This window comes from Drosophila navojoa, chromosome 4 (assembly GCF_054131105.1).
Source record: "Drosophila navojoa isolate 15081-1374.11 chromosome 4, UAZ_NAV_1.0, whole genome shotgun sequence".
In the NCBI taxonomy this organism is placed as follows: Eukaryota; Metazoa; Arthropoda; class Insecta; order Diptera; family Drosophilidae; genus Drosophila; species Drosophila navojoa.
The window spans coordinates 15,957,224-15,983,851 of NC_142892.1; the positions used below are offsets into that span (position 1 = coordinate 15,957,224).

General features: G+C 40.8%; 8 protein-coding genes across 10 annotated transcripts; 3 read left to right on the top strand and 5 right to left on the bottom strand.

Moving 5' to 3' along the window:
• The first annotated feature begins 25 nt into the window (after window positions 1-25).
• On the top strand, window positions 26-1,630 carry LOC115564178 (F-box/WD repeat-containing protein 4). Its single transcript, XM_030388190.2, has 3 exons — window positions 26-459; window positions 520-1,098; window positions 1,159-1,630. Exons 1-3 carry the CDS (start codon window positions 272-274, stop codon window positions 1,604-1,606), a joined length of 1,215 nt encoding a protein of 404 aa, XP_030244050.2. The 5' UTR covers window positions 26-271; the 3' UTR covers window positions 1,607-1,630.
• A 57-nt stretch (window positions 1,631-1,687) lies between these two features.
• On the bottom strand, window positions 1,688-7,416 carry fbl (pantothenate kinase 3 fbl). The gene is given in 9 exon segments (XM_030388184.2): window positions 1,688-2,570; window positions 2,573-2,795; window positions 2,857-2,892; window positions 2,894-2,993; window positions 3,056-3,232; window positions 3,297-3,422; window positions 3,483-3,775; window positions 4,903-5,081; window positions 6,761-7,416. Coding segments are annotated over 9 exon segments (1,563 nt in total). The 5' UTR covers window positions 7,119-7,416; the 3' UTR covers window positions 1,688-2,499.
• Window positions 7,417-8,809: 1,393 nt separating this feature from the next.
• On the top strand, window positions 8,810-10,660 carry LOC115564177 (charged multivesicular body protein 7). The gene is made up of 5 exons (XM_089260198.1): window positions 8,810-8,939; window positions 9,061-9,539; window positions 9,606-9,822; window positions 9,879-10,088; window positions 10,163-10,660. The coding sequence occupies exons 2-5, from the start codon at window positions 9,063-9,065 to the stop codon at window positions 10,609-10,611; spliced, it is 1,353 nt and encodes a 450-aa protein (XP_089116324.1). The 5' UTR covers window positions 8,810-8,939; window positions 9,061-9,062; the 3' UTR covers window positions 10,612-10,660.
• Window positions 10,661-10,823: 163 nt separating this feature from the next.
• RhoBTB (Rho-related BTB domain containing) lies at window positions 10,824-16,111 on the bottom strand. 3 transcript variants are annotated; one of them, XM_030388183.2, is made up of 13 exons: window positions 15,765-16,111; window positions 14,231-14,440; window positions 14,058-14,161; window positions 13,796-13,993; window positions 13,201-13,734; window positions 12,877-13,135; window positions 12,698-12,811; window positions 12,549-12,635; window positions 12,401-12,484; window positions 12,098-12,340; window positions 11,766-12,036; window positions 11,241-11,412; window positions 10,824-11,178 (listed from the first exon to the last, which is right to left on the bottom strand). In XM_030388183.2, exons 2-12 carry the CDS (start codon window positions 14,417-14,419, stop codon window positions 11,264-11,266), a joined length of 2,232 nt encoding a protein of 743 aa, XP_030244043.1. In that variant the 5' UTR covers window positions 14,420-14,440; window positions 15,765-16,111; the 3' UTR covers window positions 10,824-11,178; window positions 11,241-11,263. The 3 variants fall into 3 exon arrangements, with proteins under 3 accessions (XP_030244043.1, XP_030244042.1, XP_089116323.1); XM_030388182.2 differs by having other exon boundaries at window positions 11,241-11,433; window positions 15,765-16,110; XM_089260197.1 differs by lacking the exon at window positions 15,765-16,111 and having other exon boundaries at window positions 11,241-11,433; window positions 14,227-14,365.
• Window positions 16,112-16,346: 235 nt separating this feature from the next.
• Ide (Insulin degrading metalloproteinase) lies at window positions 16,347-20,653 on the top strand. The gene is made up of 14 exons (XM_089260199.1): window positions 16,347-16,698; window positions 16,769-16,897; window positions 16,961-17,095; window positions 17,155-17,425; window positions 17,483-17,711; window positions 17,780-17,982; window positions 18,041-18,126; window positions 18,184-18,643; window positions 18,703-19,053; window positions 19,113-19,344; window positions 19,417-19,623; window positions 19,687-19,979; window positions 20,038-20,247; window positions 20,309-20,653. Exons 1-14 carry the CDS (start codon window positions 16,616-16,618, stop codon window positions 20,540-20,542), a joined length of 3,123 nt encoding a protein of 1,040 aa, XP_089116325.1. The 5' UTR covers window positions 16,347-16,615; the 3' UTR covers window positions 20,543-20,653.
• Window positions 20,025-22,166, bottom strand: LOC108650230 (uncharacterized). Its single transcript, XM_018099350.3, has 3 exons — window positions 21,542-22,166; window positions 21,025-21,474; window positions 20,025-20,969 (listed from the first exon to the last, which is right to left on the bottom strand). Exons 1-3 carry the CDS (start codon window positions 21,789-21,791, stop codon window positions 20,620-20,622), a joined length of 1,050 nt encoding a protein of 349 aa, XP_017954839.2. The 5' UTR covers window positions 21,792-22,166; the 3' UTR covers window positions 20,025-20,619.
• Window positions 22,167-22,222: 56 nt separating this feature from the next.
• Window positions 22,223-25,115, bottom strand: in (inturned planar cell polarity protein). Its single transcript, XM_030388159.2, has one exon. The coding sequence runs from the start codon at window positions 24,923-24,925 to the stop codon at window positions 22,310-22,312; it is 2,616 nt and encodes an 871-aa protein (XP_030244019.2). The 5' UTR covers window positions 24,926-25,115; the 3' UTR covers window positions 22,223-22,309.
• A 247-nt stretch (window positions 25,116-25,362) lies between these two features.
• Window positions 25,363-26,564, bottom strand: FRG1 (FSHD region gene 1). Its single transcript, XM_089259579.1, has 5 exons — window positions 26,401-26,564; window positions 26,157-26,345; window positions 25,901-26,100; window positions 25,638-25,836; window positions 25,363-25,571 (listed from the first exon to the last, which is right to left on the bottom strand). The coding sequence occupies exons 1-5, from the start codon at window positions 26,457-26,459 to the stop codon at window positions 25,424-25,426; spliced, it is 795 nt and encodes a 264-aa protein (XP_089115705.1). The 5' UTR covers window positions 26,460-26,564; the 3' UTR covers window positions 25,363-25,423.
• Window positions 26,565-26,628: the final 64 nt, after the last annotated feature.

The window sequence follows — 26,628 nt, forward strand, 5'->3', positions numbered from 1 at the left end:
AAAATTTGACTATTGATAACAGAAAATGTTAATATTTGGTCGCTGTTATGCATTTAGCAAGAACCAGACTACAGAGGGTCAGAAGGAAGGTGCTTTTTAAGAAAAATTGACTAAATCCCGTGTTTACCAGTTATTATTGTGCGTATGATGTCCATAGCCGGGAAGAATACCAACTACACGTCCAACCATTACACAGTTATAAATGCAAGGCATTACCAAACAACGTCAATTAATGCTGTTGGCAATGATTTAAGCAACTCAAACCAACAAAATGAAGCTCATAGATCTAAACATCGACTGCCTTTTGCGAATTTTTAAATATTTGTCTGAACGCGAACTAATTATCTTGTGTGAGGCGAACAACTATCTTAAAGCAGTCATCGATCAGAACATATTCTATGCCCTGACAAAGGATTTGCTACTATGTGGACATAGAAATAAACCTTGTGTGGAGCTAAGGTAATATAGCTTTTGGTACGGAAATCAAGTTCGAATTGGATTGCTTATTGTGTTTTCCAGGAATCCAACACAACTAAGTTATCTGCGGCGTTTACAAATAGCTAGAAATTGGCTTAAAGGTGTCTATGTGGAACGACATTATTACCACCATGCGCAGATGTTCGCCTCGAAGCTTTGGTTGGACTCGGACGCATTGTATATAACACACGCGAATTATTTGCGCAAATATCGTCGGGCTGGTCCCGAAGCACTGCTGCGACGCTACGAGGAGGAGATCAGCACACACACCTTATCGGATATATCGGACTTTGTAAAGAAGCAGGACACCATCTTTGCCGGACGAGTGTGTGGCACCTGCTTCGTGAAGGATGCCGATGATATTACTGAGGAGCCAATGCATCATGCCAAAGAGTATTTGTATTGTGTGGACTTTGTGGACGATGTTTACGCGACCAGCACAGACAACTGCTGTAAGCTGTGGAAACGTTCCAAAGAGTTTGGATTATCGCATTTTGATCTGTTTATGCGGCTGGAGCATTCGTTTAAGTCTATGAAGCTAAGCAACGATGGACAGTGGCTCTATGGAGGCTTATACACGGATACAGGCCGCAGGGCATTGCGCGCCATTCACGTGGAGAGGTAGGTCATCCTGTCCTATATATATCATACATTTTCTCTTATATATACTCTATTTTCCAGCGGCGAAGAGCTTGTGTTCAACTCAAATACCATTTCCATTTACGATCTAAAGCTAAAGGACGATCAAGTGATATTTACTGCCAACTTTGATACCACATTTCGCATGTTTGATCGTCGCACGGATCGTGATGTTTCCATATGGGAGGATCCCTTTGACTCATCTATCTACTGTCTCGAATATGACGGACTCTATGCCGTGCTGTGCGGCGCAAAGCATCACAGTCGTGTTAATCTTTACGATATACGGGTGCCTGGCAAATATATACAGCTGTACTTTCCGGGCCGCAACACTGGACGGCAACAGTACAGAACTTCGCCGGTCTATAGCCTGGCCTGTGATAGCCAATACTTGTTCGTGGCCACGGATCACAACTTGCGCGTCTTCGACTTTGGCACGAACTATGCAGTCCAACGGGATTACAGTGATTTTCTTGATAGCATAAGATAATGAAACACAGTTCTAGTCTTACAATAAAATTAAGTAGTTGCCCATGTGGATGAACGCATTTAGATCAATAAACGTGTTACGTTGTTGTTTACCCAGTTGATTATTTATATTTTATTAGCATTTGCACTTTGACTTTCAGCTTAGAGAATCCGGATTGAGATAAAATTTCGATTAACAATTTGCATTGACCAGCTTAATGTAATAGAAGACAAGGTAAAATCTTACAATAATAGACCACAAACTTAAGTTAAACAAAGATACCTTAAAATTCACTGAAAACATATCTCTATTTTTCACATAAACAAAATTGTATTAAGGTAAAAAAAAACTTAACTGTAACATTGCATATGCATGCAGTGGTATTGTTTTATGAGCAATTTCTTGATTTCCTCTCTCAAGTAGTTTGAGATGGGATTACATTTGTCATATCAAATTTAAGAGAATATATTTTATGCGTTCAAGTATATCGTAATACTTTCATATATAGTATGTGTGCTTAAATTTATGGTTTTAGAAAACAAATCTCTAGAGCTACCTGACGTCCAATAATAACGTGCGAAAATTTACTGCTGGCCTTCAATTGTTCATATTATTATAACAGTTATTTATCATAAATTGAAGCCTTAATTTTGTTGCGTTTTAACAGGCACTTCATCAATTCAGTTATTAATTACAAATTTCATCAATATTGTTCCATTCACACAATTACAATTTGTGCATCATCTACGAGTGTAATCTTAATCCAAGTGCGAAAAATATCGTTAATAGCGAGAAAATGCGCCCAACTGCATCCGTTTGTCAAAACCCATTTGTTCAGTTTCAATATTAATTTTTCTCAGATGCATAGGTTATTTATATGATACAGTATTTGATATTCAATTCAAACGAAACGACTATCTGGTTGTGCTATCATTTGGCTTATCTGCGGCGGTTGCTGTACTTTCTTTGGACGGCTCCGCGGCACTTGTTGCGGCGTTGTGTTTGGCGGCGGCGGCGAGTGATCCAGACTTTCGTTGAGCGCTGCAGCCAGCTCCCCATTGAACTGCAGCAGGCAACCCAAGGCACCGAAGTAGCCCTCGTGCTCTAAAAACAGACCCTTCATGGTGCCATTCGACCAGAACTCCATGGCGTAGGCAAGCAATTTCATCGAAATGGGATTCACGCGCAGAAAGTTGCCCACGAAGACGACCTAAAAGTTAGCAACAGAAAATGTAAATAGGTAATCCCACATCGGAGACAGCTCGACTCACTTTGTCGATCTTTTCGTTGAGAGCGCACATTCGCGCTAATAGAGCCAATGTTGTTGGTAATTGTAACTAGCGTAGCATTCGCGAGATCCTCCCTGGATACCGAGCAGCGTTTTTCGTTTATATGCATCTGGCCAAAGCTACAGTGAAGACGCAGAAATGTTTATCTAATCTATAGAATAGTATTTCATCGATTGCCTACCTAGAGGCCACTAAATCTCCTGTCAAGCCAAATCGACTGTAGTCACCTCCGTAGATGTCCTTGACCAGTTTATCCACCTTTCGATTGTCACCCTTCGTGGCCAATTGAATTGCTTCTTCGAATGTTGTGCAGCCAGTGAGCAGGCAGCACAAGCCTAGGAATGTACCACCTCCCAAACTGCAAAAAAATAATAGATTTTAGTCAGTTTATATAGAGATTGTTGGCCTTATAGACTGCTTACCTAGTGCCAGAAATGCGTTTGTAGTTGTCTGGGCCGTAGACGGCCAGAATGGATACGCCAGAGCCGACATTCACCAGGATGAAGGGAAATGGTTGTGAGAAATTAAAGGCACGCTTTTCGGTCTTACTGCAGGTGAAAGGAAAGTTAAAACGAAAATCGCCTATAACAGCTGATTGGAATACCTACGTAATTTCTCTGGCATTCTCGTAGTAATAGCATTCAGTAGCATTGTGCATGTCCGCAAAGAGTATGCCCTTAATGAGGGTGTCCAGCTCATCGAATTTGGCCAGCTTCATGTTGACCTGATCTCGAAAGTCCTTCTCAAACTTGAACGCACCGCCGCCGGTGGCACAGACCGTGGTCACCAGCTCGGCCATGCCCTTCTGCTTGGCCAGCGACAGAAAGTTGCCCATGTCTGTGGTCTGAAAGCGGATGAAATGGAGAGAGCCCCGTCGCTTTCGAATCTCCACATTGTCCATCTGCAATGAGAAATTCACAAATCATTTCAGCTCAATACATTTCCATGTACATAAATCAATGGCCCCTGCTCAGGTGCAAAGCTTAATCATAGGCAAGATTTAGCTAGGCCAGCTCCTTATTACAATTTACTATAAGCGCACGTGAACAGCCAAAGTTTACGAGACAGGGAATTCTTCGGCGACAAGCGTTGAGCGTAATTAGCGACGTAAATAAGCCGATAACCATTTAAAATATAGAAAACGCACAACAGGAAGTCAAAAGTCAATGAATGCTCTACGTAAACTTGTCGTCAACGACTGCGGCGTGCATACAATTCGAGTTCCGGACAGTGCTGTTCATTTGGCCTTTTAACAGCCAACTCGAATTGAGTTTAGTGATATTTATATTTCTCTGGTAGATTCAAGGATTACTTACTAAAACAAATATATTTCTATTTAAGAGCAAATTGTAAAGAATGATATATCTACTTATATATATTTTATGTTACTTAATATACTTTACTACATAAGTCCCTTGCCATAGAAAAGAGCTAATTCTTACTATGATATGCATACTTTGTTTTTACAAAATTAGAATCTTTATAACTAAAAGAAATTCATATATAATTGAGAAAAAGTTGTAAGTTCAGATATCTATATTTCTAAGGGCCTTGGCAACAGTTTCTGAACTTTTTATCAGTATAACTAAATAATTCCTTCGATATATATATATAAGTATACTCTAATTTCCTATCTGAAATGTACGCCCGGTTCACGGTACAATTCGTGCCATTGACGTGTCTGACGAAGCTTCACTGCCATAGATCGTTGTCGAATACTAGAAATCAGCAGGCGAATCATTCGACCTGGCTCTAAACCCGGTGATCTCTGCTGCTTGCACGCGCTATTCACGCCAGATAATGCATAACGCTCAAAGCTAATGCAATTTTGTTTCCATTTTCGGTACGTAATCGCCATTGATCGAGGGGAGAGAAATTGAAATAGTCTTTTTGTATATAAATCAAGTAATGCGTTGCAAAACAAATCAAAGTATTGTCTCCATACAACTGTCTCATATAAACTATAAACATATACAAGCAAGATAGATAAACGTGTCTAAAGGAAATCGAATTTAATTGACAGCTTACCTGCAAGTGCGTGTCGCGATGTCCCGTTTTGCCATACGCCGAGTTTTTGGTTAGATACCTTCGGATATTACGTAAAATGCCCGCCTCGCAGTCTTGTTCATCGGGCGTTATATCCTTTGGCTCGAAGTATACCAATTTTGTGAGCGTTCCGCCAATGTCCATGCCAAACCATGGCATTGCTAAAACAGTTTAACATAATGGATAATTCATAATTATTGGGCATTACGGAAAAATGGTAAAAATAGCTTAAGATACAGAATATGTAGAGCATGTTGTACGCACTTATATAACAATGTTCGGGATGGCATAATCTTCTTAAAATTAGAGATTTCTGAGCTACTACTAATACACAAACACCTGAATTTTGCTTTGGGGTCATTTCAAGATCTTTTTCTGTTTTAACATTATTAATTTAGCGGCCGAAAAGGATTTAGTTTGCTGAATTATGAATTAGTTGTCAAATTTTCAAACATTTTATGCTTTCTTCCTTTTAAACAAATAAGATATTTGATGTTCAATTATCAATTTGAGCAAAAACTGAAGCATATTATCTGATATCTACTGTAATTTAGTAAAAAGATAAATAATAATATACATAGATAAAAGTCCTTTATAAACAAGCTATTGAAACCGCTTATCTTGCTCACTAAAGCTGTAATCTAATCTTGGAAAATGTTATCAAACAACCAATACAAAATGTAAATTAAACAAAACAAACATCTTGAATGATAATTAATAGACTACTCCAGTTTATCATATTGAATTGATTTTATGAGCAATAGCGACAATGCTTCAACAAGAATGGTTCCATAACATGTGCTTAATATCAGTTGGTATCACCCACGTACCGCTTTTGATGATGAGATCAAAGATCGACGTAAAGTCCAATAATTCAGTCATTGCTTAAAGGTAAATTGTCAGGGGCGAATATTCACTATTTCACGGCTTTAGTGGGTATGTCTAACGCGTGCCAATAGGCTACGACAGCATGTTTAATTTCAACCAGTACGCTATTAACTCCGACGGGCAACTGTTTAGATTATATATTACGAGTAAAGTAACTGGTGTTGAATATATTGGCAGTTCGGAAACACATGTGCGACGCACTCTCCAAAACAGAGAGAAAGAGCGAGAGAGCGATCGATGCATGCTTATCTACTATTTTATGCGGCGCCTGGTTATCGGCCAGCTAAGAAGTTCTAAAATGACCGCAGGCCTCTGCCTCGCTTACATTGTCACAAAGTTAACCACTTTTGCTATCTAATCACAATCATTTTTATTACATATGTATGTATGTATGTATGTGCAATTATGGTGTTTTATGTCCAAATATCAGAAATAGAAATATCATAAAGTTGACTTTAATAAACAAACTTGAAAAAGTTTGTCAAAAGTCATCGTTCAAATGCAATATCAGCTGATTCCCCAAAGAGCGTAGAGAGTGGTCTTAAGTTTATCTACTTTACAAGTATTAGTAATGAGTGAAGTGGGAGAGTGAAGAGTGGAAAAGAGCGAACAACTTAACTACGCTTTCATTTAACTATTATCATCTTAGCGAAAACAAGGTTGCCACATTGCTAAAATTGGCGGCACTTAAACCAAATCATTCGATGAGCTGAGATTGCTGTTGAATTTTCATTATGTGACCAAGAAGACCTTCTTAATTTGTATACTTGATTCCAAACTGTTTTTGCGTCTGCCAACGATAACAAAATCTGCTCTCGTTCTTATCAGTTTTGTAGGGTACAAAACACAAATTGAGCTTTGATATGGATCAGATGCTTTGTGTTATTCCATAATGTACATACATATGTATATGTATGTATATTTATTCGACTTTGAATGGCGCGTTACTTACACATCAAATCATCAATATTAGGGATGTGCTTGGCGGGCTGTGTGCATGATTCACTTGAACAGATCTCGTTCGAGTTGTCATCATTAATATTAACATTAACATTATTGTTATTATTATGGTGAACTGTATTTTTGTTGTTGTGGCCGGATTTGTTTTTATTACTAACTCCGATGGCCGCACGCCACGAAGCGCGCCATGAATTTTTTTTGGTGGAGATCATTTGAGCCGTTGGCGGACTGGCCGTGGCAGCCAGCGAGGCGTGCGTAGTTGTTGCTGACGATGATGATTTTTTGTCGTTATGTAATTTGAATATTTTCAAGTTGAACGAATATTTTGAGTCGCGCGCGGGCACTTTCATTTTAAATGCGTCGCGTTTGTGTGTGTTTAATATCTTAACGAGTTTTTTGCACTGGGCATAGCATAACAGTCATTCAGTTAGTTATTCTCAAACATTAGCTGCTTTGTAAGTTTGTGTATTTACATTGTTGCCAGCCCGAAAGCCAGAAAGGTAAATGCTCTCAAAAAGAAAAACAAAAACACAAAAACCAAAAACTGTTAGCTTTGATTTCGCCGTTTTGTTTTGAACAGGCAGCGCGCTCGCGTCGGGTATCCGTTTGACCGATCGCTAGCAGGCGTGAAACGTGTTTGAATGAAATTTCATTGTCACTTCGTTAAAAACGATGCCAATACGCTGATGCCGACCGTCCCAGCAGTGGCAGCGGCGTAGTGCCGGCAACAGCCGAGCTGGCGTCTACGTCACAAGCGCGCTTGCACAAAACATACATATGCACAATACATATGTATGTCTAGGCACGTCTGTATGTATGCAACTTTTACATACATACCTAAGTATATTAATGAGGAGACATCGTGTCAAGCGAAGCCCAACTTAAGCATTGCGAAAGCAAATTTCAAAAATAAAATCAAATTAACGATCACAGTTGAAGCAGCCAAATACCCTTGACATAAGCTCGAACTGAATGCACGACGGGCAACGGTCAATGGTCAAGTAAGATCAGTTTTGTATGCAATTTAACCAGATCAATTACAATGCAAATTGTTACTTCGAAGAAAACCATTAATTTACAATCATTGAACATTAAATCAAATGTACTTATTTCGTATGCCAGCAGAGCGCCAGAAAAGAGAGAGCAATAAAAAGGTGAAAAAGTGGCGCCCAAATCAAAAAAGAAGACTCAAAGTAAGCTTCGAGCTTGAGTACAATTACTGTACAATCATCGCTACGTACCCTCATTATATACATACATACACTATGTGATATATTGTACTTGTTAAAAAGTAGACAGAACAGAACAGAATTGCGAGTCGAAGTGATAATACTCTTTACTATCAAAATTTGTGCAATAAGACTGGCTTTACAGATAGATTTTTTAATTAATTAATTTACACTTACCTCTTCCCAGCTGGTGGCAAAAGATAATTTCATCATCCTGCATATTGAAAATAATACAGAAAGTCCGTTACTGTCTAGCGTAAAATACCGGCTATAGCCTTAATCCCAATACAATTTGAGCGGGACTGAAGACGTGTATCTGTCGTTGGCACCTGCAGCAGTTGTTGATTGTTTTGTTGGTGAGAGTGCGTGAGGAAATTGGAGTGTTAGCGAGCTGCGATGGTAATGCAACACCAGTTGCTGCTCACATTGGCTAAGATGGCTACTGGTTGTCGTTTTTGTAGCACGTTACGCTGCTTGAGTTGGCATTGGCATTGGAAACCGTATGACGAAAATATGTTTTCGCTTTGTTTACAAACTGTTTTTGCCGCCTGAAAGTTAAGTGCTGTTCCAGCTGTTTAGCCTATCATTTGAATTGATTAGTAATATCGTTTAATTCTTATTACTTAATTGCGCACTTTGGGATTAAAACTTTACAACAATTACGATAAAAATCTAAATCTAGTGGCCTTGCACACTGTCTTCTTCTTGGCCTAAATCAGAACAGCTGTTTGCTTTGTTTTCTGGTCCAGACTAAAGATGAGTAACTAAGAAACTATCGATTGGTGATGTTGTCTGTGATTTTATTGACGCGCTTGTTATCGATATGAATGCACTTAAGAGGTTTTAATATCGATACAGTTTTAAGCATTTTTGCGAAATAGCCACGCAAAACTGCAAGCAAAACAAAAACAATATGAAGTAAACAAAACATCAGTGAAAAAAGTAACAAGTTGGTATTATAATTATATTTTTGTACTTCATAAAATATATATTTTTCAATAATAAAATAAAACAAATGTAATTTGCTGTTGGCATATAAACTGCGCAGTTTGTTTATTTTTAGCCATGAGCAATACAAATGATATAATTTGCACGAATAATGAGTTCAAGGAGTTCAAGTTTCCACCTGTCTGGAGGGATAAATCCAAAATAAAGGTACTATTTGCTAGCTTTCATCCGCGCCACATCAACATTGAAGAATATGATGCAAAACTGCTGTTTTGGATGGATCTCATAAGACAATATTGTACGTATTTGGGAAAAGCAAATTTTTGTTTGCGTGAGCTCCAATTACAGTTCATGCGTGGCGAGCAAATACCAGCCTGCCTAGACGTAGTGATGTCTGAAATGGAGCAACAAAAACAGATTCGTCGACGCACTGAATACGAAGAGGACCCACTAAATACTTGGAGAGCCTGGATTGTCAACAGCTTCGTAAAGCGCCCGCTCTGGCGCAGCTGGGAAAAACTGAAATATAGCATTTTTTCAAGAGATGTCAAGGCAGAATCTTTTACTGAATGGATTCACTTAGATGTGTTAGGCGTAAGGAACTCTTATTTTTTTTTTTTAATTTGATATCATATTAAACAGTTCTTTTTTTTCAAACAGGCTATCTGCAGTGAAGTGGAGGAAAAGGTTCTAAGGAAACATCGTGGAAAACTGCTGCATTTGGAAGCTTTCAAGAAGCTTTGTAAAACATGTGAAGTTCGCATTCATGAAGAGTTCATCGACTTGTGTCTTCTTACGCTACAGGCACGCCAACAAGTGGCCATACAGTATAAAATGGAAAGGGAAAAATGTTACGTGCACCTTATAAAAATTCCAGGTAAAATATAAAATGAATCACGTTTGGGAAACTATTTTTAATCATTTCCATTACAGCTGATGAGAATGAAAGTCCGAACATAAGTGAGGCAGACCTGGCCATGCATAATCTGGAGATGACGCAGGCTAGTCTGCTGCAACAGCTGGAATCGTTGGAAGAAGAGATTAAAGCAAACGATGATAAAGCACGTCAATATGTGAAGGAAAACAAAAGGCAATTAGCGAAAACATACCTCAGGAAAAGGCGTTTGTTGGAAAAGAACCACGGTACAGCAATAGTGCATTAAAATTATTTAAGTGACTAATTAAATTAATATAAATTTATTTATTTTTATTTACAGAGCGACGCAGCCTTGCACTCCATAATATAGAACTCCTTCTGTCGAATGTGGAGGAGGCGCATAACAACGGCGTGCTGCTTGACGCTTATAAGATTGGTACTAAGGCCTTGCAGAAGGTTCTCAGTGATTCCGGTCTTAAGTACGACAATGTGGATGAAGTTCTTGCCGATGTGCGCGAAACATTGGATCAACATCGGGAAATTCAAGATGTTATGTCCAGTAGCACAGCAGAAGTAACGGTTAACCACGATGAAGAAGAGTTGGAAGTAGAGCTCACCAACCTGATGAGTGGAACCGATCAGGAAATGAAACCATTAAGTCTATACAATAATAACAATAAAACTGAGATTGTAATTGAGGATGATCAGTTAATTGCCATGCTAAATGATCTGGAGGTGGAGGATGGTACCTTATCGCAGGTTAGCCAAAGAACAATGGAATCTATGTAAAGAAGGCTGCTTATGTGTTTTTTTTTAAATAAATGTCATATTTTTTAAATTGTTTTTATATATTTGTCATAGTGTTAATGGCTTTATTCTATATCATTTTGTACAAAATGCGTCCTTAGGTCAAATATTTTTGCTTATAAGCTATGGCTAGACAAATGTTTCCCTAAACTGGAATTTAAAATTTAAATACATAAGTATAAGTATACACATGATTTGGTTTATCATACAGTTCAATCATTATTTCAGCATTTATAAGGTGCGCACAAATAAAACAAACTTTTACATACAGCCCCCATCTGTACACACTATGTATGTACATCTGCGCATGTATATTGCACTATATATATGCATATATATAGCTAGGCATATTTGAAGCATATCAGAAAAGCAAATTAAATGAATGCTTATGTGTCTGTTTGTCCTCTCCCTCTCTGGTCGGAGCTTCGATATATCAAAAGACAACGCCACGTGGATCGTTATGTGTGGATTTGGAACAGTATCAAAATACTCAAAATTGTACAGATGAAGCATATCAGGACGGGCAGAATCACTATAAACCGCAATGACCTGAAGAATATACAAAAACCAATGTTAAATACAAATTAAATTAAAATATTTGCATTACACACCTGCCATGTCCTAGGGCTGGGTGTCAGAGATTCAGATCAATGTCCGCCTCCAGGTCGATGTGGTTCATCGAGTTGGCTGTGCTATTGAAGATTTGATTCTCAGCCGTTGTTCCACTGCTCTCCCCACCACTGGGCGCGTTGGCGTTGGCGACGCCATTTCGCTTAGATTTACCTAGCAGCCAGCAAGAGAACACTTTGTCCAAATATTGCACGTTAATAATGTGATGATGGTTTGGACAGTGTGTTTAATGAGACCGATATATATATATATATTTATATATATAAATATATTTTCAGCATATATATAATCGGTGATGTTATAAATACAAACCAAGTACACTAAACTGAGTTGACATATGCCATAGCCTTTCCATGTATGTATCTCAATGGTAATAATTGAAAGAATGCTTACAATTAGTAGTACTTAGTAGTGGGATCTCCTAGTTGGATCATCGAATCTTGCATGCTGGTCTGGTTGGTGTATACATATGCATGTGTGAGTGAGTGGATGATGATGACACTTACCTCCAGAAAAGCACAGACAACCTTCGTCATCACTTTGGAAATCCCGCCCGGCGCTCTTTTGCTTGAGCTCTTTATTCAGCTCATTGATGCAGCGCTGATAATAGTCGTAATCCTTTAGGTACCAAACTGGGGGCCATCGATGCTCGCGCAAGTACTCCTGATTATCCTGATGCAGTGCTTTCAAGCCCTTAAGTGAGAACTTACAAATAACATTGTAATTGACGCACAGATACGACATACACCACTCCGCCAGCTGATGGGCATTGTGCAACTATTGAAAATCAGAAGGTATTAATATGATATACCCCATTTAGTATAAGTGAATTAGCAACCTTGACTGATTCCAGTAATTTTAGGCAATGATCGACCGTTTCATTGGTCTCGTTTTGTGAAATAATTGTGAGATCTTCAATAACGCGACACTCAATTAGATTGATAAGGCGAGGCAGGCACAAACGGTTGGCCAATTCCAGCAAATTGAGGCATTTAACCGCTGATATGGGCGGAATTTGATCAGTGTACAAATAGCACAGCAGTTTATGGAATGTATAAATCGTGACGCCAGGAAAAACAATCTGCAATAGAAAGCAGCAGTAATTTCTGATATTGAATTGTTATCAATCTTAAAGTCTTACCACATTAGAGTGCGCTTCACGAAAGTCACCGAGAAGCATGGCGCGCATGACATCACAGCGACCCACCAAAACAGCCCGATGGGCCTTAAATATAAATATATAATGAATTAATTATTTTTATTACAGTACCTATACCATTTGAGTTTACCTTCATCAACCCATCGTCCAGTTCAAAGGTGACATCAGTAAAGCAACCGTCTCCAATGCAATGCCTTTCCATGCTCTCCTTAATGCGCTACAATAAGAGCAAATAATAATAATAAACACACTAAGAATAATCAGTAAATATCAGCATACAAGACAAATGTGTGGATTAGGCTCATCACTGGGGCTCTCCATGACGCTTTGTGGCTTGGAAAGTAACATGGTCAATTGCGGCAGTTCTAATAAATCGGCAGCTTCTCTAATTTCCTGGAAAATGCAAATAGATTCTTACTAAATCTATAGTTTGCTTGCAAGACTTTGCTTCGGCTCACCTGCAGATTACTGCATTCCTTGTCAATGGTGCCTGTATAAATGAATCTTAGGCATTGGTGCAGGGCCTGGGGTGAGATTACTTTGCTTAGAGTTACAATTGTTTGAACAGAGCTGACGCCGCGCTGATTTTCCATTTGCACTTGGCGCAGGCTCAGCAGTACTGGATGGTGCAGTTCCTTATTTAAATCATTGGAGCGCTTGGACTCTACCAATGGTAAGGCCTGATAGCTGGAACGGCGCTTTAAATGTTCCCACATGCTAAAAATTTAAAACCAGTTAAAATATAATCGACGCGAAATTCGTGAGTAAAGCTAATTAGCTACCGTTGTGTGCGTGATTCGTAGCGTATAAGATATTCTGTGTCATCATTGAAGTCAGCTATTGTTGCCTCGCCGAACGTTGAACTGACCATGCTCGACTCGCTGCTGCTCCGGCCACCCATGTCGGTCAGTTCTGTGTTTAGAATGCGTTGGAAAATGCTAGACGCCGCGGCAAGCATAAATCTGTGCACAGCGAACTTGGTTCCGCCAACCACTAGGACAAGGTCGGCATAAGCTTGCGAAAGAAACATATTGTATATATCCTGGCGATAATGGCCAACCATGACCGTAACCTCTGGTGGTGGCGGCTTCGGTGGCCGGAATGGTGCCTGCAACAACGGCTTCTGCACCTTTTTCAGGTTCGTCATCCAGAAACGTTGCTGCCGGCGAGCAATAAGCGAAGATCGAATGGCATTTTCGAACACCTCGTTGACGCCAAAGTACGTGAAGACGCTGGTCTCATAATAGCTAACACCCAGCTCCTTTGCAACAGCGCGCGCCTCATCTGGCATGACCAAATCACTTTTTAAGGCGGCTCTGAAGATAGAAAAAGAAGATACTTAGAGAGTATTTTGCCTAGCAAACATTGTCCACATACCGTACAAAGGTGCCCTTTTCACCAAAGTAGGACAAATAATTTTCATCGCGGTACATGTAACGCAGGTCATTTTTGCAGCCAACTAGCACGACGGGCACATCTGGACAGAAGCGACGTATCTCCGGATACCACATTACCTTGCAGTTACGCAAAGAAATGGGACTTGCAATGGAGAAGCAAAGCAGTACGACATCAGATCTAAAAATATGAATAATGTTTGAGTAAATATTATGTAGAAGTAGCCTGAGAGATATTCACTTACCTGCCGTAGGCGAAGCGACGATCTTTGTCATGATCTCCGAAGGTGTCCCACAAACGTAAAGAGACATTGACACCATCTACCACTTCCCAGCTGCGTTCAAGCACCTATAAAATATAATTGATATCTATGTGTTATTAATGAGCAGCAATTGCGGCCGACAATTTGTCACTTGCGTCTTTGTAAATGCGATATTGATCGATCGCCCACACGGTTGGAACGTGCGTGGATAGCAGCTGCGAAAGCGAAACGTGCTTATTGCAAGCCCTGGCACAAATCAGGCGCGTCTTTCCCACGGCCGTGTCACCAACCAGGACACACTTGACCAGCTCCTGATGCGGTTGCTCGTTGTCCATTTTCGGCATGTACCTTTACAGGGTAACTCTCTGCAATATGGATGATAAGATAAATAATAATATCAAAGGCGATTCAATGTTATTATTTTATATATGTACATATGTATTTCTATATGTATACCCCTTACGCGACTTGATGCGTAGTGCGTCCAGACGACGCTCAGATAATGAAAGTAAAAGTAAGTTAAACGACAACAAACTCATTGATACAGCGGGAAGCGTTTTTCAAAGTCTAATTGAACTCAATTGAAAGAGAAATAAAAATATCTTCAATCAAAGATCAAGCAAAAACCGCATTTACCATACCCTGTAAGCATTTAAATTCAAGTAAAACTATAAGTAACGTTAATTGTACCCGTTTAACCTATGGTTATACATATATCCACTTTTATAAATTATGTATATGTTTCATTTTGTATTTGCGTTGCTCAATACATATATCATTATGCATTTTAATTTACGTCTGCCAGGGTATTTGGCCATCGGCAACTCGAAAATAACTGCCTTTTTGTTTTCTTTTATCTTGAACGTTATGCTCGTTTACCGTTTCATTTTGGATGCACTCGAGACGCACAATGGCACGGGCCCTTTGTGTATAAATACATACTATACATTTATTTATAGATTTATGCAGAAAATTGAATGTATTTATGTGCATATATACAAATATGTAAACTTTAAATATAATATTCATATACAAATATAATCTCTTTATATATGTACTTAAGTTCTATTAAAGCAATGTAATCTACAAGAAAGAATGCCTAATATTAATAGCTAATTTCTGCAGAAGACATGACACATACATATATACAAACATACATACATATGTACCCAACAGACAACTAAAATATTCACTTTTTATTAAATCAATTTTTAATATACATATATTTTAAGAGTTATACATATACTGTCAATGTAGTTCTTATGCATTAATTAAAGCACGATATTAATGAGCTCCTTCGCAGGAGCCGACCGGCACCTAAAGACGCCCCATTGCTAAGTTTATTGATTTTCTCATTCCATATTAATGCAGTGCCGCCTACAGGCCAGGCTTAAATATAAATGAACTAAGAGAATAGAGCTGTTATGCATTAGATATATATACATATATGAATCAAAATGGATAAAATAATAACGGCAGTTTATAACTTAACATTCATTTTTTCAATAAGCTATTCACAATTCTCAAATGAACTGTTTTTCCCCCACAATTTTTGGCATTCACATACATGAGTATGATTTTACTGCGTATAGCTTTTCTGTTTTTATAATTTTAATACATATACAAATATCTGTTCATATAAATATATATGTACATATATGAAGTATATAAAATTGCAAAAATATATACCTTTTTAGTATCGTTTCGATTTGTGTTCTTCGTGCTATTCTCTCTTAGCTCTTTATTTGCGTGCTGCACTTATCATACACGCACACACACTAACACACGTCTAGACGAAATTTACAACAATTTGCAATTTATATTCGCACCAATACAAATATGCACAAAGACACAAACTGCGTACATTTGTTAACTCTGCAATTGCTGCTATCCGAATTGATTATATCCCAACATTTAACATCACATTCAAGCGTTCATGTGATTATTATTAATTGTTAAATAATAAAATGCAGTTACAACAACTGTTACAATAATCGTGCACCGCCGTCGATATACCTTTATCGATAACCGCAATTGCAACTGCCAGTGTTGAATATCTTGAAATTTAAGACTATGAACGGTTGCCAGACTTTGATTTTAAAGGACTAGATTGTTAGATTGAACAATTTTTGTAAAATCACAGGTGTGTAGATTTTATTGTTAATTTTAGGAATAAATCATTATTAGTATATTTATATGCTTGCATTTTTTTTTTTTAAGGATATTTGGACAATTGGTGGTACGCCAATCCGAATTTTAATACTTCAGTATCTCGAGGTGAAAGGGTAAATAAATAATCACCAAACTATTCAGAATAATTGCTTCGGCAGTGCTTATGTCTGGCAACCCTGAAACACATGTTTTGAATTGTTAGTGTTGTTGCGAAACTAAACTCAATCTACAAATATTTTGGATACTTTGGTAAAAGACAAAAAGAACCCTAATTTATAGTTAAGGTCTTATGTTTGAATATTGCTTATAATTAAGCGTGTTAAAATTTTCACTTGCATAATTTCTGCAGAAGAAGCAACAACGTTTCTATGTTTGCCCAGCGAACGTGTCTAACTTTTTCCAGCCGCAAATCGATTTTTGCCCAAGCCGTAACAGCTGTTCTACATCGACAGTACGCCTTTAAAACTAAATATTTATAACAATTAACATAATACAACTCCTGCGTTGTTTGTGTTTGCCAGTAAGGGAAAGTGCTATAATAACCTGGTTGTCGGACGAAGGACGATTGTAACATCCAAATCTAGAATGACATTGACAGAAGTTTCGCCAAATCAGAAAATAAAAGTGGAGCAGATGGAGCCAATTTTGCGGTAAATATATACAACTCAATTTGAGCAAAATGATTTAAAGGTACGATTTGCGTTTTTTGACAGCGTAAATAATATTGAAAAGTCACAACAAGATACTCGAGACTATCGAGGTTTGCAGTTGGAAAATGGTTTAAAAGTATTATTAATATCGGATCCAAGCACTGATGTCTCAGCTGCTGCACTCTCTGTGCAGGTTGGGTAAGAGTTGAATTTTATATTATAATTTCATAAATTGCAAACTTGCATTTTTATAATAGGCACATGTCCGATCCAGAGGATTTGCCTGGCCTGGCGCACTTTTGCGAGCATATGCTCTTCCTGGGCACGGAGAAGTACCCGCATGAGAATGGGTATACCACGTACCTCTCGCAGAGCGGCGGCAGCAGCAATGCCGCCACGTATCCGCTTATGACGAAGTATCATTTTCATGTGGCGCCGGACAAGCTGGACGGTGCGCTGGATCGTTTTGCACAGTTCTTCATTGGCCCACTATTTACGCCCAGCGCAACGGAGCGAGAAATCAATGCGGTTTGAGTGATAATGATATTTAAAATTTTTAATTTGATTAATTATACTCATTTGCAGGTTAATTCGGAGCATGAGAAAAATTTGTCCAGCGATTTGTGGCGCATTAAGCAAGTACATCGACATTTGGCCAAACCGGATCATGCGTATAGCAAATTCGGCAGCGGTAACAAGGCCACGCTCTCTGACATACCCAAAACGAAGGGCATAGATGTGCGCGAAGAACTATTAAAGTTTCACAAACAATGGTACTCTGCGAACATCATGTGCCTGTCGGTCATAGGAAAAGGTTGTTGCGACATATTCTTCTTGAATACAAACTATTTTATATTAACTATTAATAAATCTCTGCACAGAAAAACTTGGATCAATTAGAAACAATGGTGATCGAAAAATTCTCCGAAATAGAAAATAAGAATGTAAAGGTACCGGAATGGCCCAGGCATCCGTATGGCGAAGAGCAGTACGGTCAGAAGCTAAAGATCGTGCCCATTAAGGATATACGCTCGCTAACAATTAGCTTTACGACCGACGATCTGACCCAGTACTACAAATCGGCGGTAAGTAATTGACGTTATTGTAATGCCTATCCTAAAATAATACTGTAATGTAACGCAGCCTGACAACTATTTAACGCATCTTATTGGACACGAAGGCAAGGGCAGCATATTATCTGAGCTGCGAAGGCTTGGCTGGTGCAATGAGTAAGTACATTAAGATTTACTAGAGATTAACTTCCTCACACCTACATTTGCATACAGTCTTATGGCTGGTCATCAGAACACCCAGAATGGCTTTGGATTCTTCGAGATTGTGGTGGATTTAACGCAGGAGGGCTTGGCTCACGTAGATGACATTGTGAACATAGTATTTCAGTATTTGTGCATGCTGCGTAAGGAAGGACCCAAGAAATGGATATTTGATGAGTGTGTGAAATTAAACGAAATGCGCTTCCGTTTCAAGGAGAAGGAACAACCGGAGAATCTCGTTACGCATGCTGTATCATCCATGCAAATATTTCCACTGGAAGAGGTGCTAATTGCACCTTATATGAGCAACGAATGGCGTCCCGAATTGGTTTGCAATCTTTTGAACGAATTGGTGCCCTCAAAGAGTCGCATTTCTTTGGTTAGCCAGAGTTTTGAAGGTTCTACCGATATGACAGAGCCCTATTACAAAACGAAATATGGCTTGGAGCGGATACCCCAGTGCACAATTGAGGTATGTGGAAAGCGTATCACAGCGTATTCAATATTTATGAATTTAAAATCCATTTGCAGAGATGGGAAAATTGCGATGTAAATGAGAATCTAAAGCTGTCACTGCCAAATAGTTTTATACCGAACAATTTCGATATTGCCGAAGTGCCCAGCGATGCACCAATACATCCGATAATTATAATGGATACGCCGATTCTGCGAGTGTGGCACAAGCAGGACAATCAATTCAATAAGCCCAAAGCTTGCATGACCTTCGACATGTCCAATCCGATTGCCTATTTGGATCCACTGAATTGTAACTTAAACCACATGATGGTAATGCTGCTGAAGGATCAACTGAACGAATATCTGTATGACGCAGACCTGGCTAGTCTCAAGCTAAACGTAACAACCAAACCAGGCGGCATCGATGTAAATATAAATCTCCCTATATTAGATTTAATTGATAACACTGGATTTCCCCCTTTCAGTTTACCATACGCGGATTCAACGACAAGCAGGTGGTATTGCTTGAGAAGCTTTTGGATCACCTGTTTAATTTTTGCATAGACGAAAAACGCTTTGACATACTCAAAGAAGAGTACATTCGATCTTTAAAGAATTTTAAGGCCGAACAACCTTATCAGCATTCCATTTATTATCTTGCACTGCTGCTCACTGAGAATGCCTGGGCAAATGTTGAGCTATTAGATGCTATGGAACGTAAGTTGTTGGATGTGAAAGCGGGGATTTGAGTATTATATATATATATAATGAATGCTCTATTAATTTTAGTTGTTTCCTATGACCGAGTGCTAAATTTTGCCAATGAGTTCTTCCAGCGTTTGCACACAGAATGCTTTATTTTCGGAAATGTGACTAAACAACAGGCATTGGATATTGCGGGTCGTGTCAATAAACGATTAGAGGGAACAAATGCCACGAAATTGCCAATCTTGGCTAGACAGATGCTCAAAAAACGCGAGTACAAATTATTGCCAGGTGAATTGAAATGAAAATACTTAAAAATTGCTAATTCTTATAAATTCATTTGGCTTTATTCAGGTGATAGTTATTTGTTCGAAAAGGAGAATGAGTATCACAAGAGCTCATGCACCCAGCTCTATATGCAGTGTGGTGCTCAAACGGATTTGACCAATATTATGGTCAATCTGGTATCCCAAGTGCTGTCCGAGCCCTGCTACGATTGTCTGCGCACCAAGGAGCAGTTGGGCTACATTGTGTTCAGCGGTGTGCGCAAAGTCAACGGCGCCAATGGTATTCGCATCATTGTGCAATCAGCGAAGCATCCGGCTTATGTGGAAGATCGCATCGAGAACTTTTTGCAGAACTATTTAGTAAGACAAAAACTCATTTTAAAATGACGGACGATTTTACAGAAATTCTTCTATTTAGCAAGTCATTGAGGACATGCCTCAAGATGAATTCGCGCGCCATAAGGAGGCGTTGATTGTGAAGAAGCTCGAGAAGCCGAAGACAATATTCCAGCAATTTAGTCAGTTCTATGGAGAAATCGTTATGCAGACTTATCACTTTGAAAGGGAAGAGGCCGAGGTCGCAATTCTCCGCAAGATAACAAAAGCCGATTTTGTGGATTACTTTAAGGTGCGTGGCTAAAAATCTACAACTCTATTTGTATATCTAAATATTTTCCTTGAATTTACAGAAATTTATAGCAAAGGACGGGCAAGAGCGTAGAGTCTTATCTGTCCACATTGTCTCGACACAAAAAGATGAGAATGCAACAACGACCGCCGAGGAGGAGGAAAGTGCGGCAGCCTGCACTCAACGTCATACCACAATTAACGATATTGTGGCATTCAAATCGTGCAAAGAATTGTATCCCATTGCGATGCCCTTCCTCGACATCAAGGCGAAGGGTGCACGCAGCAAGCTTTAAGTCTGTAAACCCCACAATTTCTAGTTGGCTAATGGGATTTGGTTGCTTTGTTTAATGTTCTCGCAAATATAAACCTTTCACAAATACAAAATGATTTGTATGAGCAGCGAATTGTGCTTCACATAGTTGCTGCCCAAAATCGCGCTATTCGGTATGGAGAAACCCGAGTCCAGTTTGGTTAGTTCCAGCGAGCTGAGGTCCTGCGGACGTCGATGGCTACGCTGCTGATCCAATAGGGAAATTTTGTGTTTAAAGGCAATACGATCAGCCCACTTCAGTGGCTTCCATTGCCCGCCCATGTCCAGCATAATGTTGTTCTCCTTGCCCTTAACGCCGTTCTCATAGGTTGGATAGGCCATGGCCAGCTGCAGATTGATCATATCCCGGTGCAAGTGCTGAAAGGTGCACTGCAGCTGCAGCGTCTTGCCTGTGTTGAGTATTTATTATATTACCAATTTTAATATAAAGTTTGTTATACTCGCCTCGGATGCTAAACATGGGACTCTTGACGGTTCTGGTGGACGCCTTGGCAATGTGCTCGGTTATATTTTCCAGCTTCCAGTAGTAGGTGAATAACTGAAAGTCCTGGTCAGCCAGCATGGTATTATTGAATCTATCGATTTCCTCCTCCCGTTCCGGCACACCTTCCATCTGCTTAAGCTCTGGCTGCTTCTTCTCCAGGCTGGGCTTCAAGGTTATTTGCTCGAACTTTATTATTTTCATGTTCGAGGGCCTTATGAATGGTTCTGGCGTCGAGGCCATGGTAGATGTGGACGGTGTGAAGGGCGTGGTGGACGCGGTGGGCGTTAAGGTTCTGGTAGCTTGATTTGGTTGCTCCAGCATTGCAGTTAACTTAATTAGCTGGTCCTTAACTTCACGCAATTCCTCAAACAATTTCTGTTCCAAGTTGCGAAATGCTAAATTCATTTCATCTGAAAATGTTTCTCATCTTAGATAAAGATATGTATGTATATGATTTAAATTTTCTGCATAACCAACCCGAACCACAGACACCCTTTAATGTCTTGGTTGTGACCGCCTCGGCGGATGCCTTGACCTCGCCAGCATTGACAGTGCACACGGCTCTTTGCACTTCGCTGGGCAACTTTATGTCCGTCTCCGTCCCCGTCTGCTTCTCCTTCTCCGTCTCCTGTTCACCTTCACTCAGACTATTATTGACGATCTCGTCCAGGGCATATGTCGAGACTAAAAGCACGCAGATGCCAATGCACAGCATCCACCTTGGCATCTCCAGCTGGCAATGATGTTAGTGCTCCAAAGAATATCAAATCCCAACTGCGCCCGCTCTTTGGACGGCCTCATTGACAACTGACGAACGAGCGGATTGAACATACGACTTGTGCAGAATGAAGCGTTGACATTGTCGCGCACATAAAATACATATTTGTTGTTTTATTTTCATGTATTTTATGTCTTTATGTTTATAAATATGCGACTAGGGCGCGTGTCGTATGTGTATTTCGGGTGCGTACGCTTACCTAAATATAGTCGCAAGTGCTTAGCGAGCCTCCATTCAAATATGAATGAAAGACGCAGACGAATTTGTATTCCACATGGGAAATGTGTCACGGAAGCAACTACAGAGGAAATCGCCAGAATAGATTAGCAAACATTCATCAAAGATTTAGCCTAGTCTGTTTACCACAGATCTCAGCTTAGTTTTTTAAAGATTTGTATTTAATTTATTAGTTATACACTTATATACATCATTTATGTATGTTTATATTATATGTATGCATATCTAAGCTATCCCATTGAGAAGAAGGACAGCCGAAAGGCCATTTCAACCATATTTTGTGGCACCTCCGGACAGTGGCAGACGTAAACTTCCTTTGCTGGCGACTGGAATAGGCGTCCGACCACAACGAAACGCATGCTGGACTGATCCTTGGTTACCTCCAAGGTGATGCCATGCTCCTTAACCATGGTTATATCACTGCCAACGGATCTGTTAGCCGATTCCAGCAGCTGGCGTCGATGTTGCTTGGAACGATCCAGCACCATGTGAATCATGTGACAAGCTCGGCGTATCTCACTCAGGTATGGAACAGTGTCGGGAGTCGTTGTGAACGGGCATAAGAGAACGCCATTGGTGAGGTCCACATAGACGTAGTGCAGCACGGAGTTCTTCCAGCCGGCGGATATTTTCACTGGCAGCACATTGCTGATCTCCTTCCACAGGGATGTGGTTATTTGGCTTTGGCTCTCCGCATTCAGATTAAGGCCGTAGTGCAGCGGATGCTGCTCCGCAAAATTTTCCCAGTCGGAGCCGCTGTCCGAATCGTCGGCGGGTGTTAAGCGACGTCGCGACATCTCATCCTCGCTGGGCGTTAGGCTGTGTATGGACGAGCCACCCAGGGATGAGCACAATTGCGCCTCCTCATCGTTGACGGCAGACCCGGAGTGTGAGACGGATGTCTTCTGCTTGAGGAATGATTCCAGCTTGCTGGTGGCTTCCTGCTCCACGCCGGATTGCTCGATTTTCTGCTGATCCAGCACCTCGGGTCGCTTGTTCGAGATGGACCAGAACTTGGCCAACGATTCGATGCCGCACTGTATCAAATGATCCAAAGTCTCTTGTATCTCTTCAATGTAGAACAGCGAAGGCGGCACCGCAGTGAAAGCCTCCATTTCAGGCGTGTCCACATACATCTTAAGGATGACCGTGAGGATCAGATGACTGCGCGAGCAGACGGTCAGAAAGTAGCGACCCGTCGCATTAGCCAGCACAATCTCCTCCCATACGTATAGCTCCCGCACGCGCACACTGGGTGCGGCTGCAATGAAGTCGAAGATGCCACGACAGCGCAGGAAGAGCTCTACATTGAAGCGCACCTCGGCAGGCAGGAGGCTGGCCAGCAGGAAGCTATCGTAGTACAGAGCACAGCCATAGATGAAGAACTCGCGATGCGTGGTCAACGGCTCGTCGTTCCAGTTGCGATAGTCCATGGCCTCCATTTCGCTGAGGGCGTCGAAGATGCGCAGTTGCGCCTCCTTGGGCAGCGGCAGGCTCTTCGACTGCTTCAGCAGCTGTTCGAAGTGCAGCTCGCCCCGTGGATTGGCCAGCAGGCGCGATCGCTGAATGCCACAAAAATGACGCAGGAACTGGCGCAGGCCGTTCGAGCTATCGTTGGCCGTGGAAAAGTTCTCGAGCGTCAGACCCGGCAGCGAGAAGCGAATATACCCGATCAGCTCATCCGATCGCAGACTGCATTCAGTGGCGCTGTACAATTGGGCTGCATAGGCGAACAGCACCAGGAAGCCATTCAGGCGGCGATAGTTGACATGGTAGGGCACCTGGTCGACCAGCAGACGGGATGTCAGCGGCTCCGTCTGCAGCTCGTTGAGCACGGAGCAGAGCGTGAGGAAGCTGCCGCGTGCCTTGTACAGGAAGTTCGTCAGCGCCGACTCCGGGTAGTAGTAGAGCGAATCCTTGTACTGATCATGCTGATAGCACTCAGGTGGCAGCACCAGCAGGCCAAAAGGCGTCAGCGATTCCGACACGGTCATGGCAGGTGGCAGCAGCTGATCGAACTGCTCCGCGAACATGGCAAAGCTAGTCAACTTGCGCATCTGTGGAATCTGATTGCACTGAGCCGCTGCGTCATCCGATGCAGCAGCTGGAGCAGCGCTGCTAGCACCTTGAAAGCCCAGGCACACCTGTGTGGGCTCCAGGAACTGCTGCAGCAGCTCATCCACATTGCTGGCATAAATCTCGATGCCATTCAATGACTTGAACCAATCGCCCCGCTTTATATTGTGCTGCATGGCGCTGATATCGTGCACGAAGCTGTCCACCATTAGGCACTCGGGTTGGTCGGGAAAGGGCAGCACTCGAAAGCCGAGTATAGACTCCACGGCTGTGGAGCGCCGTCCAAAACGGAAACGATCCGTTGCCGTTATAACCAGCTCCAATTGCTTCTGATTGTCGGCGTCTGCGTGTGAATTCTTGATGTCTGCGAATCGGAACCCGTTGTTCGCCTCGTTCTCTGCCTCTACCTGTGCCAGCTGCCCCCCGCTGCCATGATGGTTATTGTTGTTGTTGTTGTTGTTGCTGTGGTTGCCATTGTGCTTGCCCTGCTGGCCTCTATTCTGCTGCTGTCGCCGCGTAGTTTTCTTACCCAGGCGCAGCGAGCGACGCAGCGGCTCACCGCGTCGCTCAGTTGGATTTGGCTTGGGATTGGGCACATATTCAGCATAGAATAGACTGCCGTCTTCGGCCACGTATTCCTCCCAGTTAACCAAATCGCTGCCGTCACTGAAAGAGCTGTTGAGCGATGAGCTGGATGTTGAGTAGGTTTCCGAGGCGTCCAGGCCAAGACGCCTGTCCGAGCTGAACGACAACCCTTGCGATTTTCGCATCTCACGCAGATCTCTATCGCAAATGTGTAAATAAATAAATATGTAAATGGAAGAGGAAAACAGTTGGATTTCTGATGCGCTTTGATCTAGCCTCGGTTCTGCAGCCAACACCAACTAAACTAACTCAGCTCAATCTGTAACTCAGCCCATTGGCTCACATCGAGTCAAAAACCGGTTTATGGTCTGCATAGTTGGAGTTTTCTCACGCTCTTACAAATTCCAGCGTTCTAAGCTCTCTCTCTCTCTCTCACCATCTCTCTCTTGAGCATCTGTCTAGTGAGGCCGAAGTCGTAGGTCAAAATAGATGAAATTTTATTGTTACTTCTCACGAAATTTCATTTCATTCCGAGTTCAGTATACTTCAGTTTCTATTATCTCCAAGTCCATTTTCAATTTCATTAAAGGGCAAATAAACATATTCATATGGAGACTGAATCTTTACATACATTTGTAAAACTTTATTATACACTCTTACATTTAATATGCATTAACTAAGTTTTATTTGCAATATCGATCAGCTTTCATTTTGCTGCGTCTGTCGAGCAGAGTTTCGTGTAGCAGTCCTTGGGCCTTGGCTTCCTCAAGCTCCTTTACATCGTTCTTGCTAATGCGCATCTTCTTGTCTTGGAACTTTTGAAACTTTTTGCTAGAAGAGAGTATATACGTTAGTATACTTATATATATGTATATATCAAAAACCATAAACACTTACACATAGTTCTTCTCAACTTCTCCTAGATCACCCTTTTCCTCTTTTGGCTGATCGTCCACAACAACATCTCTTGCTGCATTTGTGCGCACCCGGCAAATTTCTTGCGGACCCACTTTTTTATGCAGGGCCACACAAGCATCATCCTCTGGGTCAATGGACATGAAGTGTCCCGTTTCTGATAACAAGGCCATTTGGTTGTTTCTAAATATACAAGAATAAAAAATAAATAGCTATATGTTAATATTTAAGCTTGTCTGTGCTTACCTCGAAGACAGGTTCCCACTGCTCCATGCTGCCAACTGCTTCTGAGCGGCCAGTTACCATGCCGTCCTTTTCAATTTTCAGGTATTTTCCGTAGCCCGACTTGAAAGAGACCTTACGGTCGTTAATTGGAAATGCAGTAAATATTTCTTCAGGATCAGGGCCTTCTCCTGGATTGTGTGGCGCACCTAAAGTAAATAAACTATTGAAATTGATAATTTATTAATGTCCCTTTTGGTTAATAGCAAAAACACCTACCCATTGTCTAGGGCTTTTAGATAGCAACGATCACCAAATTCAATGGCCACTGATCCAACGATGTTGGCGGTTGTTGTTGCTGCCCACCACCCTGCATGTTGAATAGTATCCTCATCAGCAACCGTTTTGCTACGCTTAGGTGCATCTTCATCCTTATGTTCCTTTTCCTTTTTACGCTTTTTACTTTTCCTTACAACAAAATCAATTCTAAAGCATGATTATGCTAATTTGTTGTACTACTTACTTGTGCTTTTCTCCTTTTAAAACCAACTTTTTGATGCGCACTTGATCATAATCAGACATTATATACTGTCAGACTTAGATTATTAACAATATGCTCTTTAATAATTTTTTGTAAACACTTCTTTCCTGGCAAATGCTATATTTACTAAAGTAAAATGCAGAGCTGCTTTGATTACAATATCACAATTTCCAAGTTATAAATTTATCGATACTATCGATGATGGGAATT

What these genes read in the sequence shown, in the direction of transcription:
- LOC115564177 (XM_089260198.1), top strand. Translation starts at nt 9,063, where the DNA reads ATGAGCAATACAAATGATATAATTTGCACGAATAATGAGTTCAAGGAG. An exon ending in TTCACTTAGATGTGTTAGGC is followed by an intron (nt 9,540 to 9,605) that starts GTAAGGAACTCT and finishes TTTTTCAAACAG; the next exon opens with GCTATCTGCAGTGAAGTGGA. An exon ending in GCACCTTATAAAAATTCCAG is followed by an intron (nt 9,823 to 9,878) that starts GTAAAATATAAA and finishes TTTCCATTACAG; the next exon opens with CTGATGAGAATGAAAGTCCG.
- RhoBTB (XM_030388182.2), bottom strand. Translation starts at nt 14,419, where the DNA reads ATGCCGAAAATGGACAACGAGCAACCGCATCAGGAGCTGGTCAAGTGT. An exon ending in CGTCGCTTCGCCTACGGCAG is followed by an intron (nt 13,994 to 14,057) that starts GTAAGTGAATAT and finishes TCATATTTTTAG; the next exon opens with ATCTGATGTCGTACTGCTTT. An exon ending in CTAATCCACACATTTGTCTT is followed by an intron (nt 12,636 to 12,697) that starts GTATGCTGATAT and finishes CTCTTATTGTAG; the next exon opens with CGCATTAAGGAGAGCATGGA.
- FRG1 (XM_089259579.1), bottom strand. Translation starts at nt 26,459, where the DNA reads ATGTCTGATTATGATCAAGTGCGCATCAAAAAGTTGGTTTTAAAAGGA. An exon ending in CTAAAAGCCCTAGACAATGG is followed by an intron (nt 26,101 to 26,156) that starts GTAGGTGTTTTT and finishes CAATTTCAATAG; the next exon opens with TTTATTTACTTTAGGTGCGC. An exon ending in GAAGTTGAGAAGAACTATGT is followed by an intron (nt 25,572 to 25,637) that starts GTAAGTGTTTAT and finishes ACTCTCTTCTAG; the next exon opens with CAAAAAGTTTCAAAAGTTCC.
- Ide (XM_089260199.1), top strand. Translation starts at nt 16,616, where the DNA reads ATGTTTGCCCAGCGAACGTGTCTAACTTTTTCCAGCCGCAAATCGATT. An exon ending in CGAGTACAAATTATTGCCAG is followed by an intron (nt 19,624 to 19,686) that starts GTGAATTGAAAT and finishes GGCTTTATTCAG; the next exon opens with GTGATAGTTATTTGTTCGAA. An exon ending in ATTTTGTGGATTACTTTAAG is followed by an intron (nt 20,248 to 20,308) that starts GTGCGTGGCTAA and finishes TTGAATTTACAG; the next exon opens with AAATTTATAGCAAAGGACGG.
- LOC108650230 (XM_018099350.3), bottom strand. Translation starts at nt 21,791, where the DNA reads ATGCCAAGGTGGATGCTGTGCATTGGCATCTGCGTGCTTTTAGTCTCG. An exon ending in AAAGGGTGTCTGTGGTTCGG is followed by an intron (nt 21,475 to 21,541) that starts GTTGGTTATGCA and finishes AAACATTTTCAG; the next exon opens with ATGAAATGAATTTAGCATTT. An exon ending in TCCCATGTTTAGCATCCGAG is followed by an intron (nt 20,970 to 21,024) that starts GCGAGTATAACA and finishes TACTCAACACAG; the next exon opens with GCAAGACGCTGCAGCTGCAG.
- LOC115564178 (XM_030388190.2), top strand. Translation starts at nt 272, where the DNA reads ATGAAGCTCATAGATCTAAACATCGACTGCCTTTTGCGAATTTTTAAA. An exon ending in AAACCTTGTGTGGAGCTAAG is followed by an intron (nt 460 to 519) that starts GTAATATAGCTT and finishes TGTGTTTTCCAG; the next exon opens with GAATCCAACACAACTAAGTT. An exon ending in CGCGCCATTCACGTGGAGAG is followed by an intron (nt 1,099 to 1,158) that starts GTAGGTCATCCT and finishes TCTATTTTCCAG; the next exon opens with CGGCGAAGAGCTTGTGTTCA.
- in (XM_030388159.2), bottom strand. Translation starts at nt 24,925, where the DNA reads ATGCGAAAATCGCAAGGGTTGTCGTTCAGCTCGGACAGGCGTCTTGGC.